The sequence below is a fragment of the Lepidochelys kempii genome, chromosome 21 (assembly GCF_965140265.1).
Source record: "Lepidochelys kempii isolate rLepKem1 chromosome 21, rLepKem1.hap2, whole genome shotgun sequence".
In the NCBI taxonomy this organism is placed as follows: domain Eukaryota; kingdom Metazoa; phylum Chordata; order Testudines; family Cheloniidae; genus Lepidochelys; species Lepidochelys kempii.
Genome location: NC_133276.1, coordinates 18,352,586 through 18,370,131, shown reverse-complemented (window position 1 = coordinate 18,370,131; position 17,546 = coordinate 18,352,586). Strand labels below are relative to the sequence as shown.

The following is a 17,546-nucleotide window of genomic DNA, read 5'->3' as shown; positions in this document are numbered from 1 at the left end:
CAATGAAAAAGAAGAAATGCTAATAAAAATGCCAAAATCTCACAGGGCATTGTGGAGAGAGGCTACACCAGGGACACACAGCCGTGCCACGTGAAAGTTGAGCTCAGGGAAGCCTACCAAAAGACAAAGGAGGCAAATGGTCGCTCCAGGTCAGAGCCCCATATATGTCGCTTCTATGATCAGCTGCATGCCATTCTAGTGGGGGACCCTACCCCATCACTGTCTGTGGACACCTGCAAGGGGGGAGTCTCACACAACACACAGGAGTAGTTTGTGGATGAGGAAGAGAAGGAAGAGGAGAATGCGCAGCAGGCAAGCGGAGAATCCGTTCTCCCCAGCAGCCAGGACCTTTTCATCACCCTGGAGCCAATACCCTCCCAAGGCGGGTTCCCCGACCCTGAAGCCGGAGAAGGCACCTCTGGTGAGTGCACATTTGTAACTACACTACAGGGGTTAAAAGCAATTGTGTTTAATGTTTGATTTGCCCTGAAGAATTGGGATGCATTCGCGACCAGTACAGCTACTGGAAAAGTCTGTTAACGTGTCTGGGGCTGGAGAGGAAAATCCTCCAGGGACATCTCCATGAAGCTCTCCTGGAGGTACTCTGAAAGCCTTTGTAGAAGGTTTCTGGGGAGGGCTGCCTTATTTTGTCCTCCACGGTAGGACACTTTACCATGCCAAGCCAGTAGCAAGCAGTCTGGAATCATTGCAGCACTAACCATGGCAGCGAATGGTCCTAGGTTTTGGTCACATTCATGCAACATTTGGTCTTTATCTTTCTGTGTCAGCCTCAGGAGAGTGATATTATTCATGGTCACCTGGTTGAAATAGGCAAATTTTTGTAAGGGAACAGTAAAAGGACCCCGTTTATGCTGGGCTGTTTGCACTTGGCTAAAAGGGATCATCCCAGAGAATAGCCATGTGGTGGAGTGGGGGACAGGTGTGTGCTGCACATTCACCCGAAAACTGCAGCCTCTCCTTTTAAATGGCAAACCCAACTGGCATTGCTTGCTATGGGAAAGGAGGGCACTGCAGTTAGAAGCCATTCCCACATGTTATGAAGGCGGAAGAAGCCAACTATAGCTGCCTGGAAACCAAATTCTGTTGCCCAGACATGTGTGATGTGTCACTATACCAGCAGGCGCTCAATATAAAAGGCAAAATGTGACCTTATACCTAAAGCACATGGGCTGTCTGCTGTGAATTGCTTGATTCACTGTGAAAGTCTCCCTTTTGTTCTCAGAAATGTATCTTCTTAAATTTTATTCTCCCTTTTTAATCCCCCTGCAGGTGCAAATGTTTATATGCTCCCCATATCATATCCGTCCTTGAGGTTATCACAGATTAGAAGGCAAAAAAAACAAAACAAAACAAAAACCTGCACTCGCGATGACATGTTTTCAGAGCTCATGCAGTTCTCCCACATGGATAGGGCACAGCTGAATGCATGGAGGCATTCGGTGGCAGAGGCCAGGAAAGCATACAGTGAGCATGATCAGAACACGCAGGAGGCGACGCTGAGGCTAATGTGGGAGCAAATGGACATGATCAGGCATCTGGTGAAGCTGCAGGAAAGGCAAGAGCACAGACCGCTGCTATATCCATTGTATAACCACCTGCCCTCCTCACCAAGTTCCATATCCTCCTCACCCAGATGCCCAAGAACACGTTGGGGGAGGCTCCAGGCACCCAGCCACTCCACTCCAGAGGATGGCCCAAGCAACAGAAGGCTGTCATTCCAACAGCTCTGATTTGTGGTGTGGCTACAATAAGCAATGTGGCCTTGTCCTTCCCTCCTCCCCCACCCCACCCGGAGTACCTTGTCAGTGATCCCCCCCCCCCTTTTTTTTTTTTTAAAAAATAATTAAAGAATGCATGGATTCAACACAATAGGGACTTTATTTCCTTTGCCAGCTGTGGTCAAAGTGGGGAGGGGGATTGGCTTACAGAGAAGTAAATTCAACAAAGGGGGCGGTTTTGCATCAAGGAGAAACACATACAACTGTCACACTGTAGCATGGCCAGTCATGAAACTGTTTTTCAAAGCCTCTCTGATGCGCAGCGCGCCTAGCTGTGCTCTTCTAATCGCCCTGGTGTCTGGCTGCTCAAAATTGGCCGCCAGGGGATTTGCCTCAACCTCCCACCCTGCCATAAACATCTCCCCCTTACTCTCACAGATATTATGGAGCACACAGCAAGCAGCAATAACAATGGGAATGTTCGTTGCACTGAGGTCTAACCTAGTCAGCAAACAGCGTCAGCGAGCTTTTAAAAGTCCAAAGACACATTCTACCACCATTCTGCACTTGCTCGGCCTGTAGTTGAACTGCTCCTTACTACTGTCCAGGCTGCCTGTGTATGACTTCATGAGCCATGGGAGCAAGGGGTAGGTTGGGTCCCCAAGGATAAGTATTGGCATTTCAACATCCCCAACGGTTATTTTCTCGTCTGGGAAGTAAGTCCCTTCTTGCAGCTGCTCAAACAGCCCTGAGTTCCTAAAGATGCGAGCGTCATGCACCTTTCCTGGCCATCCCACGTTGGTGTCAGTGAAACGTCCCTTATGATCCAGCACTATTGACTTGCAGCACCATTGACAAGTACCCCTTGCAGTTTACGTACTGGTTGGCAAGGTGGTCCGGTGCCAAGATAGGGGGATGCATTCTATCGCCCCACCACAGTTAGGGAACCCCATTGCAGCAAAGCCATCAGATTTGCCCAATCTGAATTGATTCCAGACTGACCGGTAGCAGTCAGTCGTTGCAAGCTTCCACAGGGCTATTACCACTTGCTTCTCAACTGTGAGGACAGCTCTCATCTCGGTATTCCTGCACTTCAGGGCAGGGAAAAACAACTCAAAGTTCCAGGAAAGTGGCCTTATGCATGCAAAAATTTTGCAGCCACTGGGAATCATCCCATACCTGCAACACTATGCAGTCCCAGCAGTCTGTGATTGTTTGCTGGGCCCAAAATCGGTGTTCCACTGTATCAACCTGCTCCACTGTCGCCATGATGTCCCAATTGACACATCCTGTGCTTTCAGGAACGTCTGTGTCCATGTCCTCCTTGTGCTGGCGTCTCCTAGCCAGGTTTTGCACATACCGCAGGATAATGCACGAGGTGTTTACAATGCTCACAACAGCAGCACTGAGCTGAGCGGGCTCCAGACTTGCCATGCTATGGTGTCTGCATGCGTAACCCAGGAAAAAAGGTGCGAAACGATTGTTTGCCATTGCTTTCACAGAGGGAGGGAAGGAGGGGAGACTGACGACAGGTACCCAAAACCACCCGCGACGATGTTTTTGCCCCATCAGTCATTGGAAGCATAACTCAGAATTCGAATGGGCAGCAGGGACCGTGGGATAGCTACCCACGGTGGACCATCCATGAGTTGATGTTAGCCACGGTATTGAGGATGCTCTCCGCCGACCTACTGCACTTAGTGGGGATGTACACAATCGACTGTATAAAATCGCTTTCTAAAGATCAATTTCTATAAAATCGACTTAATTTCGTAGTGTAGACATACCCTTAGTGACTGGTTGAACAAGAGGTGTAACTGAGTGGACTTGTAGGTTCTAAAGTTTTACATTATTTTGTTTTTGAGTGCAGTTATGTAACAACAACAAAAATCTACATTTGTAAGTTGTACTTTCACAGTAAAGAGATTGTGCTACAGTACTTGTATGCAGTGAATTGAAAAATACTATTTTGTTTATCATTTTTACAGTGCAAATATTTGTAATCAAAAATAAATATAAAGTGAGCACTGTATACTTTGTATTGTTATAACTGAAATCAATATATTTTAAAAAGTAGAAAACATCCAAAAATATTTAAATAAATGGTATTCTATTATTGTTTAACAATGCGATCAACCATAATTTTTAATCACTTCACATCCCTATAAACAGTAATTAAAAAAAACAAACTCCACATCACATTTCTCACCATATTTTAATAAACTGTATAGTCGTTTAAGTTTTGTTCCAAAGCAAACAACTTTAGCACATATTTTCACTAAATACTGCTTCCTTTCTACAGAGATTCTGAAAATATTAGTTCTATTGGGCTTGATTTCCAGAGGTATCATAGAATCATAAAATATCAGGGGTGGAAGGGACCTCAGGAGGTCATCTAGTCCAACCCCCTGCTCAAAGCAGGACCAATCCCCAATTAAATCATCCCAGCCAGGGCTTTCTCAAGCCCGACCTTAAAAACTTCTAAGGAAGGAGACTCCACCACCTCCCTAGGTAACGCATTCCAGTGTTTCACCACCCTCCTAGTGAAAAAGCTTTTTCCTAATATCCAACCTAAACCTCCCCCACTGCAACATGAGACCATTACTCCTCGTTCTGTCATCTGCTACCACTGAGAACAGTCTAGAACCATCCTCTCTGGAACTACCTCTCAGGTAGTTGAAAGCAGCTGTCAAATGCCCCCTCACTCTTCTCTTCTGTAGACTAAACAATCCCAGTTCCCTCAGACTCTCCTCATAACACATGTGTTCCAGTCCCCTAATCATTTTTGTTGCCCTCCACTGGACATTTTCCAATTTTTCCACATCCTTCTTGTAGCGTGGAGCCCAAAACTGGACATAGTACTCCAGATGAGGCCTCACCAATGTTGAATAGAGGGGAACAACCTTTTGCTTCATTGCACATCCTAAAGAATAAACTACTTTGAACATATTTACTCCTTCAAGTGGATTCTAATGTTAATGGCATCAGTTTCTGACTCTACCTCCAATTCATTCAGCCTCTGGATTCGTGGAGTAAAATGAAGTTTATCGACATCACATGCAAATGGTGGCTGCCAGTCCTGGGGAAAGAGAAAAGCTTCAGTAAACAGAATAGGAAAATTCAATACATTCTTTGTGTTTACAAGCTAGATACACCAAAAGTTAAAACAAAGCCAAACCCAAAGACAGCCTCACTTCTCCATTTCAAATATGAAGAAATCTAGTATTTTCCCCAAATGATCTCACAATACACAAACACTTCAACACACACATATTCACACACTGAAGGTAAGAAAAAGCAAAGCACTTTACAATGCTGTCTTCTAAAAATTGGAAGATTTTTAATTTCAGGTTCGATTCTTTTTGCTTTCATTCAGAAATTATGTTCATTGTGTCTTTAAATAGATTGTTTTGACATGTAATGAAATAGGTCTTCCACTAATACTCTGAAACTAAAGATGTGACTCACAAAGATTAGCCTTTAATCTCACAGACAGACATACACACACACAAATTAAAAAGAAAAGAGTACTTGTAGCACCTTAGAGACTAACACATTTATTTGAGCATAAGCTTTCGTGAGCTACAGCTCACTTCATCAGATGCATGTCACAGAGTTAGGACGTTCACTGTAACTGCAAGGTCACATTCCAAAATGGGCAGGCATCATATGTCAGTTAGAGATCTTGTCTGTCAAGCAGAAATAGTAGGTGTCCTTGGCAGAGCCTACTGTGCCATTTCCTTCATACAGGAAAAGACCCTTGTGGTGGAGAGAACATAATTACAACCTCCAGACACAGCCTGTTCAAATGTTACATATGCCACTTATTTGCTTTTTCCTGTTAGGAATTTTTGCTCTCAACATATAAATTAAACAGATTCACTGGCCACAAAAACAACTGCAATGCACAGTATTGAGTGTATTCCTGAAAAGGCAATTAGCTGGAATCAGAGACTTTTAAATGCTCAGGAGAAACACAAGCACATCAGGTAAACAATTTCTTTGCTTCTCACACCTCATAGACTTTAAGATCAGAATGGACCATCGTGGTCATCTAGCCTGAGCTCCTGTACATCGCAAGGCCACAAAACCTCACCCAGCCACTCTTGTAATAGACCCCTCACCTCTGACTGAGTTACTGAAGTCCTCAAATCATGGTTTTAAAAGACTTCAAGTTACAGCGAATCCACCACTTACACCAGTTTAAACCTGCAAGTGCCTCAGACCCCATGCTGCAGCGGAAGGCAAAGAGTCTCTGCCTGATCGCCAAGCAACAGCAGCTATGTTGTCAACCAAAAATAACTACTTTAGGAGTATTTTGTTTAAAAATATTCAGAAATAGCTGAAATATATCTAACAAGAAAACACAATACACGCCACCACTCTTACTTCGACAGAGATCATCTAAAGTTGGTGGGTAGCATTTACCTAAGATTACAAAGCAATAATATCTCTCAGACCGCTAACATTTATCACATGCAGTGTAGTTATACCCATATGTGTCTAATATCCTGGGACTGACATATATATCACAGCCAGGTGGGTGCAGTAATCTCTCTTATTGGACCAATAAAGAGATTACTGTCACACCAGCTGGCTGTGATATATATGAGATGAGGTGGGTGAGGTATAGTGTTTATTTAGAAGAGCCAAATTTAGCTTAGTTTAAATCTGATACCAATTTCTTATATATCAAGGTATCTTTTTTTTTTTCTCTGTAACTATAGAAGGATAGTAATAGTAATAAGAACTTCTGATATTGAAGTGACACAGTATCAGGTGTCCAGGGAAGATCATATTTGCCTTTTCCTCAATGACTCCTTGTGGACTAGTGTTGGATCATATTAAAGAAGTTCTGTATTAAAATCACAAATGAGTTTGATTCCCCAGAGTTTAAATTCCAGGGTATTACTAATGAAGAGCTCTCTTGGTTTTTGGTGCTGTTTCTCTCCCTCTATGTGTGAAACTTGCAAGCTGCTAATTGTGTTAGTACATTCTAAGGCAGAGTCTGTTCTCAAAGCAATTCACAGAGAGAGAGACTCAAAGCAATACTCTGTAACAACAGAAACAGCACCCAGAGACTCCCCGCCCTTTTGTTGTATTAACAATTGTGATTAAAATAGAGATAGAGGATGTATGTGGATGGATGCTTGGTGTGGATATAACTGAATGATCAGGGAGGTGACAGCCTAAGAATCCAGTGTCCATCGGCTGAAGAAGGCATCAAGTGGAAATAACCAGAGGACCGCCCCCCGGAGGGCAGACTGGAATCCACCCAACAGCCTCAAGAATGGGAGAACCAAAGAACAAGATAACATCTTGGAGCCGTCAGGAATGTGCTATCTGTTGATTGATTCAGCAACAGCATGATGAAGCAATTCCCATAGACTGGCATAGGAAGAAATTCCTATAAAAATAGACTCTAAAAAGTGAGAACTTTGGGGTCTGATTCTGCAAACCAACTTCCACGAGCATCAGATGAGCATCTGACAAGGCCCTGCTCCCTCCTCATGTCCAGGCCACCTGGCCAGTGGCTTGGCATGAGCAACTCTAAGGCTGGTAACTATGATAACAACCTTGCAGAACCTGTGTGTGTGTGTTTGTATGAATGAATGTGTGAATAAATATGAGATTGAATGGAATGTTATAGCTATAACTAACTGCTTACTGAAAAGGAGTACTTGTGGCACCTTAGAGACTAACCAATTTATTAGAGCATAAGCTTTCGTGAGCTACAGCTCACTTCCTCAGAGGAAGTGAGCTGTAGCTCACGAAAGCTTATGCTCAAATAAATTGGTTAGTCTCTAAGGTGCCACAAGTACTCCTTTTCTTTTTGCGAATACAGACTAACACGGCTGTTACTCTGAAACCTGTCATAACTGCTTACTATGATTCTTTCTGTATTCACAATAAATGTGGTATTTTGCCTTTTTCCCTTTAATAAGATCCTGCTGGGTTTTATTTTATTGGTATAACACTAGGCAATATGGACATAGGTAGTATGTTTGTTTTTTTAGAGGGAACATTTAACATGAAAACTGTAATGGTCTCAAACCCAATCTCCATAGATTTTCAAGACTTTTTCACTATTACAGTGATGTCACATGCAATAGGGTTTCTTTACTATTATTACTTTTGATTTATACCCTTAATTTGGCGCAATTGTGCAGCATGAGAAGATCATGTCCAATATCACACAGGAAGCCTGTGGCAGAGCCAGAATGCTGAAAAATTGGAGCTAGTTCAGGAAGAGCCACAAGAATGATTCATAATGAGGAAAACTCACTTACAATGAGGTAACTTGCCAGGGAGCAGATTTCTAATATTAAAGAGCTCTTTGTTAGCAGACAAAGACAAAGATCCAATGGACTGGAAGCTGAAATCACCAAAGTCCAAAGTGGAACTAAGGCTATGTCTACACTTGCCATTTAAAAGCACAAAAAGTCCCTTTTTTGCGCTAAAACCAAGGGAACATCTACACTTGTTAATGACTTTTTGCAGTGAAACTCAGAAGTTTCACCGCAAAAAGAAAATCACCTTCATGAGAGGCATACAGCTCTTTCTGCACTGTTGTGAAAGTGAAGACACGTGCTACCTGTGTAAACACCATTTAGCCTCCAGAGGATATCCCACAGTTCCAAAAGTGACCACTCTGGCCAGCATCTCCTCTGCTCTGACGCCAGGTAAATGGACATCCGCCCCTCCCACTGTAAGCCCCAGGAAGTTTGAAACTCCATTTCCTGTTGTGAGTGCTCATCTGCCCAGGTGACCATGGCTGTTCCACATCCCAAACGATCCCCTGCTTGGAGCAACGCTGAGCTACTGGACCAGATCAGTGTTTGGGGAGAGGAGGTTGTGCAGTGCCAGCTGCATTCCAGCCATAGGAATTTCAATACCTATGAGCAGACTGCATGCAGATTGCAGAAAGAGCATAACAGGGACACCCTGCAGTGCAGAGCGAAGGTGAAGGAGCTGAGGAACGCATACCACAAGGCAAGGGAGGCAAACAGAGTCTGGTGCTGCACCACAAAGCTGCTGTTTTTACAGTGAGTTGGATGCAATCCTCAGTGATGACCCCACCTCCATTGCAAAGAGCCCAGTGGATACTTCTTCATGTCTGGAGTCAGTGAAAAGTGGCCCTAGCCAGGAGGAGGAGATCACAGATGAAGAGGAGGCGGCTGAGGAAGCTGTGGAGCCCATTGTTGTGTGCACTCAGGACCCCTTCTCTACTCTGGAGGTGTCTAGCCAGTGTGAGTGGCCACTGGCTGCTGAGGCAGAGGCAGGAGAGCAGAGCTCTGGAAAGTTGCTTTGCTTTGACAATGCATAAAGCAGGTTGAGGGCACAGAAAAGTACTACGATGGCTGTGTTTGTGTGCTGGGTACCCTCCCTTCATGCTAGCCCTTTTCAGAATGCGTGTATGCAATAAACCTTCTAACCCTGTGTTCCCTCACCATTGCTGGGTCCTTGTGCATCATGGATGCTTTGACTTTTGTCACCAAGAGAGTGATTTCTTACCAGTGGTGTATTGCAACATACACTGTGATTTCTGTATGTATGTTTCACAGCAATGTGTTGCTTTTGTCTCCTCAGAAAAGACTGTGGAAGACCCACCCCCCACTGTAGCAGACCGTCTGTGACGTATAAGAAAGCAACCAAGATGCACTAGGGCAGACGTGTTTTATGAGGTGATTCAACACTCCCAAGAGGAGACACATGATAAAAATAAATGGAGAGAAACCATGACAAAGTGGAAAGAGGGAGAGAACTGAGACCGAAAAGAGAATAATGCTTTCTATAGGGAAGCCACAGAGAGGCTAAACAACATTCTGGAGCGTCAGACAGATATGTTGCATTCTCTCATTACACTGCAGAGTGACCTGATTCATGCCTGCCCCCCCTTGCAGTGGGTGCAGAATTCTTTCCCATGCACTCCCCAAACTCCCACTGCACATTCTTATAGGCTCGCTGTAAATTTTTTCCATTCCTCGACAATCCACAACCACAGACAGCTTGTCAAGTGACAGCTGGAGTTATACACAGCTGTAAGGTATATGGGTGTTTTCTCTGTTTTTAAAATAAAAGCACAAATTTTTCAAAAAGAAGCTTTATTTGTGTGTTCACATTTCTGTACATGTCATCACAGCTACAAGTCAACTAGCACTTCATCTTCACTGACGTTACATACAGAACCGCCATGTAGCACAGCACATGCCGTTAACACTTCCTTTCCCAAGCACAGCAGCAAAATTTAATGATTTTCATTTGCAAAAACTTTTCCCTCAAGGCATCCCGGATCCTAACTGCCACACACTGTGCCCCTCTAATAGCCCTGGTATCCACTAGCGCCTGCAAAACCATGCAAAAGTACCCCTTACGATTTATATACTCGGTGCCAAAGTGGGCCGGGGCAACAATAGGGATGTGCGTACCATCTATCGCCCCTCCACAGTTAGGGAAGCCCATTTCTGCAAAGCCATCCAAAATGTCATGCACATTACCAAGAGTCACGGTCTTGCGCAGTAGGATGCGATTAATGGCCTTGCACACTTGAGTTACCATGGCACCAACGGTCGATCTCCCCACTCCAAACTGGTTTACAACCGACCAGTAGCTATCTGGAGTCACCAGCTTCCACAATGCGATTGCCACACACTTCTCTACAAAAAGAAAAGGAGTACTTGTGGCACCTTAGAGACTTCTATAGTGATTGCAGCTCTCAGTCTGGTGTCCTTGCAAAGTAGGGTCTGGGGAAAGCTCAGCACATTGTTCCACGAAGGTGGCTCTCCACATCCAAAAGTTTTGAAGCCACTGGTCGTAATCCCAGACATGCGTAACAATATGATCCCACAACTCTGAGCTAGCTTCCCTAGCTGTTCCACAGTACACAGCTCCTCAGTTAATGCCAAAAGCAATCAAATGTTACTTCTTTCAATTTCAGGCAGCTCATCAGGCATCTCTGACTGCAGCTCTCTTTGCAGGTTTAGGAACAGCTGCACTGCCAAGCGTGATGTGCAAGTGACAACTATCAGAGTAGTGGACAGGAGTGCCAGATCCATTCCTGCTTGTAGATGTGGCAGGGAAAAAAGCCAGACAGCAGGGGGTTTTAAAAAATGCTGCAAAAGAAACAAGGAAGCAATGGGGCTGCTGGGACACGAAGCAGTGCATCACAGGGCACTGAGCAGGGACCGGGACCCAGAATGCCTTCCGCTCACCTCCCTTCCCACAAGACCTATCAAGTGAGCTGCACTGTGGGATAGCTGCCCTATAGCGCTGCTCTCATCAGCAATGAAAGTGCTGTAATGTAAACATTCTCTGATGCCTGAGGAATTAAGTGAGTACACAAACCAGCGCTTTTCTTTCACCGGTTCCCTATCACCAATGAAATTTACAGTGCAAAAACTCTGCAAATGTAGACATACCCTAAGATATAAATGGGTAATTAACCATTGCACAGATTCCCAAGGGATGGCAAGATTTGAAGTCTTTCTAAAAGATATGATCTAGTTTCATTCCAGAAATCTTTGAACTAGATCACTTAGCTAAACTCTAAGGTCTGTAAAAAGAAAAGGAGTACTTGTGGCACCTTAGAGACTAACCAATTTATTTGAGCATAAGCTAGGGTCTGTGTTATGCAGGAGGTCAGACCAGATAATCATAATGGACCCTTCTAGCCTTAAAATATATGAAAGGGAACTTTTACACTAAGATTAAATAGAGAGTTTGTATCATTTGAATGTCTAATAACCTATACATACGTCAAGAGCAGCACTTATTCTAGGATACAAACAAAGCTGTCCATCGTCTCATAGGAATAGCATATTGACAAGTTGCATGCATGAATCCTAGAGTTCTATACACATTCCACAATGCCTATAATAGTCCTGAGCCAGTTGATCAGTTTCAGGGAGCTCCTGCTTTTAGCCAGCCAATACTTAAATACTTCCTGTACAAGTCACCTAGTCACTGTAAAACTTCTCTCCCTGGGCTAACCGTACAGTCTGTGATGATGAAAATTTCTGTTACTTAATAAAATTACGCAACACCAGAGAGCCCAAACTGTCACTATGACTGACTTTCTACAGTTTGTAGTTTTTAAACCAGAGGGGCCTGAAAAATCATGACACTTTGACACTGAAATCTTTTGGGGGCAATTTTTAACTGATACTCTGAAACTATTTAATGAAGTTTGTTTATCAAAAAAAAAATGGTTACCTACCTTCCGGAACTGTTGTTCTCCAAGATGTACTGCTCATGTCCATTCCAAGTAGGTGCCATATGCACAGTCGCTGGAAGGTTTTTCTCCTAGTGGTATCCGTTGGGTCGCCTCAGATGGTCCCTGGAGTCGCACCCTGCCGACCCTCCACCTCTTCAGTTCCTCCTTGCCAGCTAGGGTAGGCAGATGGGTCTTGGAATGGACATGAGCAACACATCTCAATGAAGAGGAGTTATGGAAGGTAGGTAACTTTTTTCTTCGAGTGCTTGCTCAGGTCAATTCCAAGTAGGTGACTCCCAAGCAGTTGAATAGGAGGAGTCGGAGCTCATTGACTCGCGGATTGCAGCACCACTCTGCCAAATACGGCATCTTCTCTAGCTTGCTGTGTAATGGTGTAATGCAAAGTGAAGGTGTGGCCAGACGACCACACTGCTACCCTCCACATTGCTACCTTTCGATCCAGATCCCTCCTGGATCGAAACCTGGGCCAGGAATGCTGCAGAGGCGGCCTAAGCCCTTGTGGAATGTGCTGTCAGCACTGGAGCAGGTACCTTTGCCAGGTCGTACCATGCACAGATACAGGACGTAATCCATGATGAGATTCTTTGGGACAAGATCGGGAGGCCCTTCAATCTGTCTGCTGTGGCCACAAAGAGCTGAGTTGACCTGCAAAATGGTTTTGTCCTCTTGATGTAAAAGGCCAATGTTCACCTTACATCCATAGAACGAAGTCTTCGCTCTCAGTAACTGGCATGCAGTCTTGGGTAAAAGACCGGGAGGAATATGTCCTGGTTCATGTGAAATTGCAAGACTACCTTCAGAAGGAAGGCTGGGTGAGGACAGAACAGGACCTTGTCCTTGTAGGAGACCAGGTTATGGAGGCTCGGATGTGAGGGCCTTAATCTCAGAAACCCTCCTGGCCGATGTTATGGCTACCAGGAATGCTACCTTCCAGGACAGATAGAGCAGCAAACATGTGCTAGGGGTTCAAACAGGGGCCACATGAGTCTCCATAGTACTAGACTGAAGTCCCAGGGAGGAACTGGTTGTTACACTTGAGGGTACAGCCTGACCAGTCCCTTGAGAAAGCGGCTGATGATTGGTGAAGACTGATCAGCTGGTGACCTGGGGTGAAATGCCGAAATCGCGGCCAAATGGATCTTGATTGATGACACTGACAGCCCTCACTATTTTAGGTACAAGTAGTCCAGAATGAAGGGTGCTGATGACTGTGTAGATGACGTGCCCTTTGCATCGACCACATAGAGAATCTTTTCCACTTAGTCAGGTACATGGCCCACATGGATGGTTTTCTGCTGCCTAGGAGGACCTCTCCAATGGGTCCTGATCATTTCAACTCACAGAAGTTTAGCCGTGATTCCATGCCATGAGGTGGAGAAACTAGAGATTCAGATGCTGAAAGCAGACATGGTCCTGGGTGATGAAATCTGCGCCAAGGGGCAGACCAATTGAAGCCTCCACTGACAGGTGTAGGAGTGTGGTGTACCAGTACTGACACGGCCAGGTCAGAAGTTATCTTCTTACTGACCTTCAGCAACACCTTGTGTAGGAGTGGAATTGTCAGGCCCCTCAATGGGAGGAGGAATATGTCTGCAACTGAACCCAGGCTGTGATTCAGGAAGGAGCAGAACTGCAGGCACTTCGTGTTGTGTCTTGTTGCAAACAAGTCTACATGGTGAACTCCCCACGATTGGAAGATTCTGTTCACAATGTTCGGGAGAATGAACCACTCGTGGTTGGAGAAGGACCTCCTGAGGTGGTCTGCCAAGTCATTCTGGGACCTCGAAAGGTAAGAAGCCTCAAGATGTATTGAGTGAGCTATGCAGAACTCCCACAGTTTGAGGGCTTCCTGACATAGGAGTGTGCTCCACCCTGTCTGTTTATATAGAACATTACTGTTATATTGTCCGCCGTGACCGATACACTTCTGCCCTCCAGGTGCACTACTCAGAAGGTCTGGCAGCCTAGGCACACCACTCTCAGCTCTCTGACATGGATATGTAGTGAGAGCTCCACCTGGGACCAGAGGCCTTCAGTCCAGAGACTACCCGGATGAGCTCCCCATCCCAGACACGTCCGTAACTAGGGACAGCGAGGGTTAAGGTCTGAAAAAGGGCACTCCTCCGCAGACAGCCTGCATATTCAGCCACCAAAGGAGGAACTCAATTACCCAATGGGACCACTGTTTAAGTGATTTCAGTTGGATATACTGAAGCCAGCCAGGCTTGAAGAGGTCCGAGTCACAGTCTTGCATACTATATGGCATACGTGCAGACAGCCATGTGACCCACAAACTGCAGGCAGTTCTGTGCTGTGGTAATGGGGTAGCTTCTGAGGCCTTTTATGATGGCACATATAGCCTGGAATCGGAACTCCAGAAGGAACACCCAGGCTTGGCCCGAGTCTAGTACTGCCCTTATGAACTCCACCCTCTGGATGGATGACAGGGTAGACTTTTGTATGTTTAACAAGCCTAACTTGTCGAATGTTGACCGTATCAAGCCAACGTCCGCCTCTACCTACTCCCTGGTGTGGTCCTTGATCAGCTAGTCCTCTAGGTTCAGGTAAACCTGTACCTTCCACTTCCTCAGGAATACAGTGACACTTGATGAACACTCAAGGGGCTGCTGATAGGCCAAAAGGGAGGACCGTAAACTGGTAGTGGATATGGCTAACTACAAACAATAGGAATCTTCTGTGTCCTGATATAAAAATATCCATCCTTCAAATCAAGGGCAGCATACCAGTCCCCCGGATCCAGGGAGGAGATAAAGGAGACCATGTGGAACCTCAGCTTCTTGATGAATCTGTTGAGGTTTTGCAGGTCCATGATGGCACTGAGACTGTTTGGCTTTCACGGTCAGGAAGTAGAGGGAGTAGAAACCCTTGCCCCTTAGCACTTGAGGGACCTCCTCTACTGCTCCCACTTTTAGGAGTGTCTACAGCTCTTGGATCAGAAGTTGCTCATGAGAAGGGTCCCTGAAGTGGTAAGGAAGGAGACAACTAAACAGTAGGGAGTATCCCAGTCATATCATGTATAGCACCCAGCAGTCTGAAGTAATCTTGGCCCAGGCACAATAATCTCGGCCCATGCACAATACAAATGGGATAAATGGTCTTAAAAACACTGGGGTGATAGATCCAGTACTTGAACTGGTGCACTGTCCTCAGGCACACTCTCAAAAGTTCTGCTTCAGCCCAGATGGCTGCTTCACAAGCCCAGGTCCTTGGGTGGATGAAGGAGGAGGAGGACACCTTATCCTATAATTCCTGCCACACTTCCTGCTATAATCTTGCCAAGGTTGAGATTGATAGAAGTGAGGTAGGGGTTGTGTTTTAAGGGTTTCCTCTGAGGAGCCAGGGTATGGAGCCCAAGTGACTTGAGAGTCTGTCTGCTTGGAGAAAAGGGAAAAGCCCAAGAAGGACGGTCCCATATGGTCTGTATGGTGCCATGAGGGCTATCAGCTCCCTAGCCACCTCAAATGTTTCCAGTGGGGAAGGTAGCTCTAGTATCTCTCCACGGCTCTCACTCGGAAGGGAGTCCAGTGGTACTGGACACAATTGACCTTTCAATGGGACCCAAGTCAACGATACTGCTCTGAGTAATACAGAGCTTGAGTAGCTTGGCGCGGTCAAACTCCATTCAAGTCCTTACACTCTGCTGGCCTCACCGTAGGCGAGCACCCGATTAGTCGTCTTTTGCTTCTTGCAAGGCACCAGTTATTGGGAGTGGTGCCACACATTTCCAGGTGGCTAAATATATAATTAATGCCAATCAACATGGTTTCATGGGAGGCCAGTTTTGTCAAACAATCTGGGTTTTTTGTGTTTTAGAGAGGATTAAAGGTCTGATTGATACAGGCAGTTGTGTTGTTACAGTACACTTTGATTTCTCAAAGGCATTTGACCTAGTTCCACATGATGTGATTTTAAAAATTGCAATATATGGAATTATAGGGCACACATTATATGGATTAAAAACTGACTCATTGACTGATCTCATAATGTAGTTGTTAATGGGGAGATATCAATGAATGGGGGCTATTTTTAGCAGAGTCCCCCAAGGATTGGTTCTTAGTCCAACACTATTAAATATTTTTATCACCAATCTAAATTATATAAATCTTTGTAAAATGTGCATAAGACAATGATTGGTGAGGTAGCAAATAATGAGAACAGGTTACTGTTACAGAGTGATCTGAATTCACCTGGTTAAACGGTCACAATCCAACAAAATGCATTTTAATACAGCCAAAAACAAGGTAATACTTTGGGGAACTAAGCATACAAGCCATACTTTACAGGATCATAGATTATCTTGGAAAGCAGTGATTCAGAGAAGGATTTAAAGGTTCATTGTAGATAAGCGCCTCAACATGACAACAGTGCAATGGCGTGACAAAACGAGCCAATGCAATCCTTGGATTTATAAAACGGGGACTATCAAGTAGAAATAGAGAGGTGATCTTAGATCCATATGCTGCATTAGCAAGCCCACCACCAAAATACAGAGTCCAGTTCCTATGTCCATGCTTCAAGAAGGATGTGGAAATACTGAAAAGAGGTCAAAGGAGGACCACAAGAATGATCCAGGAGCCGAAAAACAAGCTTTACAATATGAGATTTAAGGAGCTCAACTTATTCAGCTTTTCAAAGAGAAGGCTGAGAGGAGATTTGATCACTTTTGTACAGGTACTTAACACACAAGGAGAAAGACATCTGATATTAGGGGGAAGCTGAAGATAGACAAATTCTACCTTGAAATAAGGTGCAATTTCCTAGCACTGAAGGGTCATTAAACACTGGAACAGCTTACCATGTGAGGTGGTGGACTGACCATCAGTTGGAGTTTTAATATAAGAAAGCATATATTTTAGAACAGTATCTCAATTCAGCTTATGAGAGAAGGTCTATGACCTGTGTGCGCAGGGCCTGGGCTGGATGGTTATGATGGTGGTCCCTTCTGGCCTTGGACTCTGTCAATCTCTGAATTCCCCTGCTCAAGCCACAATCAAGGAAGAAGGCCACACTGGTTAAAAAACTGACATGGTTTAGAGGGGAAATTAAGGCAGCTCTAAAAATTAATACATAACAAAGGGGAAGTTGATACTTCTGAATATAAAGAAGAAGCCAGGAATTGTAGAAAATTGATATGGGAAACAAAGGGACAAAACAAGAAATCTATACCCAGCACAGTTACAGACAATAAGGAGGAATATAAGTATATTAGGAACAAACAGAATTCTAACAATGATATTGGTCCACTACTAAATACAAATGGTAGAATTATCAATAATAATGCAGAAGACACAAACATTCAATAAATATTTCTGTTCTGTATTTAGGGAAAAACAGATAATGTCATATAATATGATGACAACAGTCTTTCCATTCCATTAGTATTTTGGGAGAATGTTAAACAGCAGCTATTGAAGTCAGACAAGATAACTTGCATGTACTTGTTTCAAAACAGCTGGCTGAGGAGCAGCCCACTGGACCGTTAACACTGATTTTCAATAAGTCTTAGAACACTGGGGGAGTTCCAGAAGACTGGAAGAAAGCTAATGTTGTGG

At 44.6% G+C, this 17,546-nt stretch overlaps 1 protein-coding gene across 3 annotated transcripts in view; it reads right to left on the bottom strand.

The window, feature by feature from the left end:
* KDM5B (lysine demethylase 5B) overlaps positions 1–17,546 on the bottom strand; it is a 179,480-nt gene that overhangs the window by 141,153 nt on the left and 20,781 nt on the right. For 2 of the 3 annotated variants that reach the window (XM_073319607.1, XM_073319608.1), the window contains exon 2: positions 4,741–4,818. The exons of the other annotated variant lie outside the window; for it this stretch is intronic. In XM_073319607.1, coding sequence (XP_073175708.1) covers positions 4,741–4,818 — 78 coding nt within the window. The remainder of the gene's footprint in view (positions 1–4,740; positions 4,819–17,546) is intronic. 3 annotated transcript variants of the gene reach the window in all.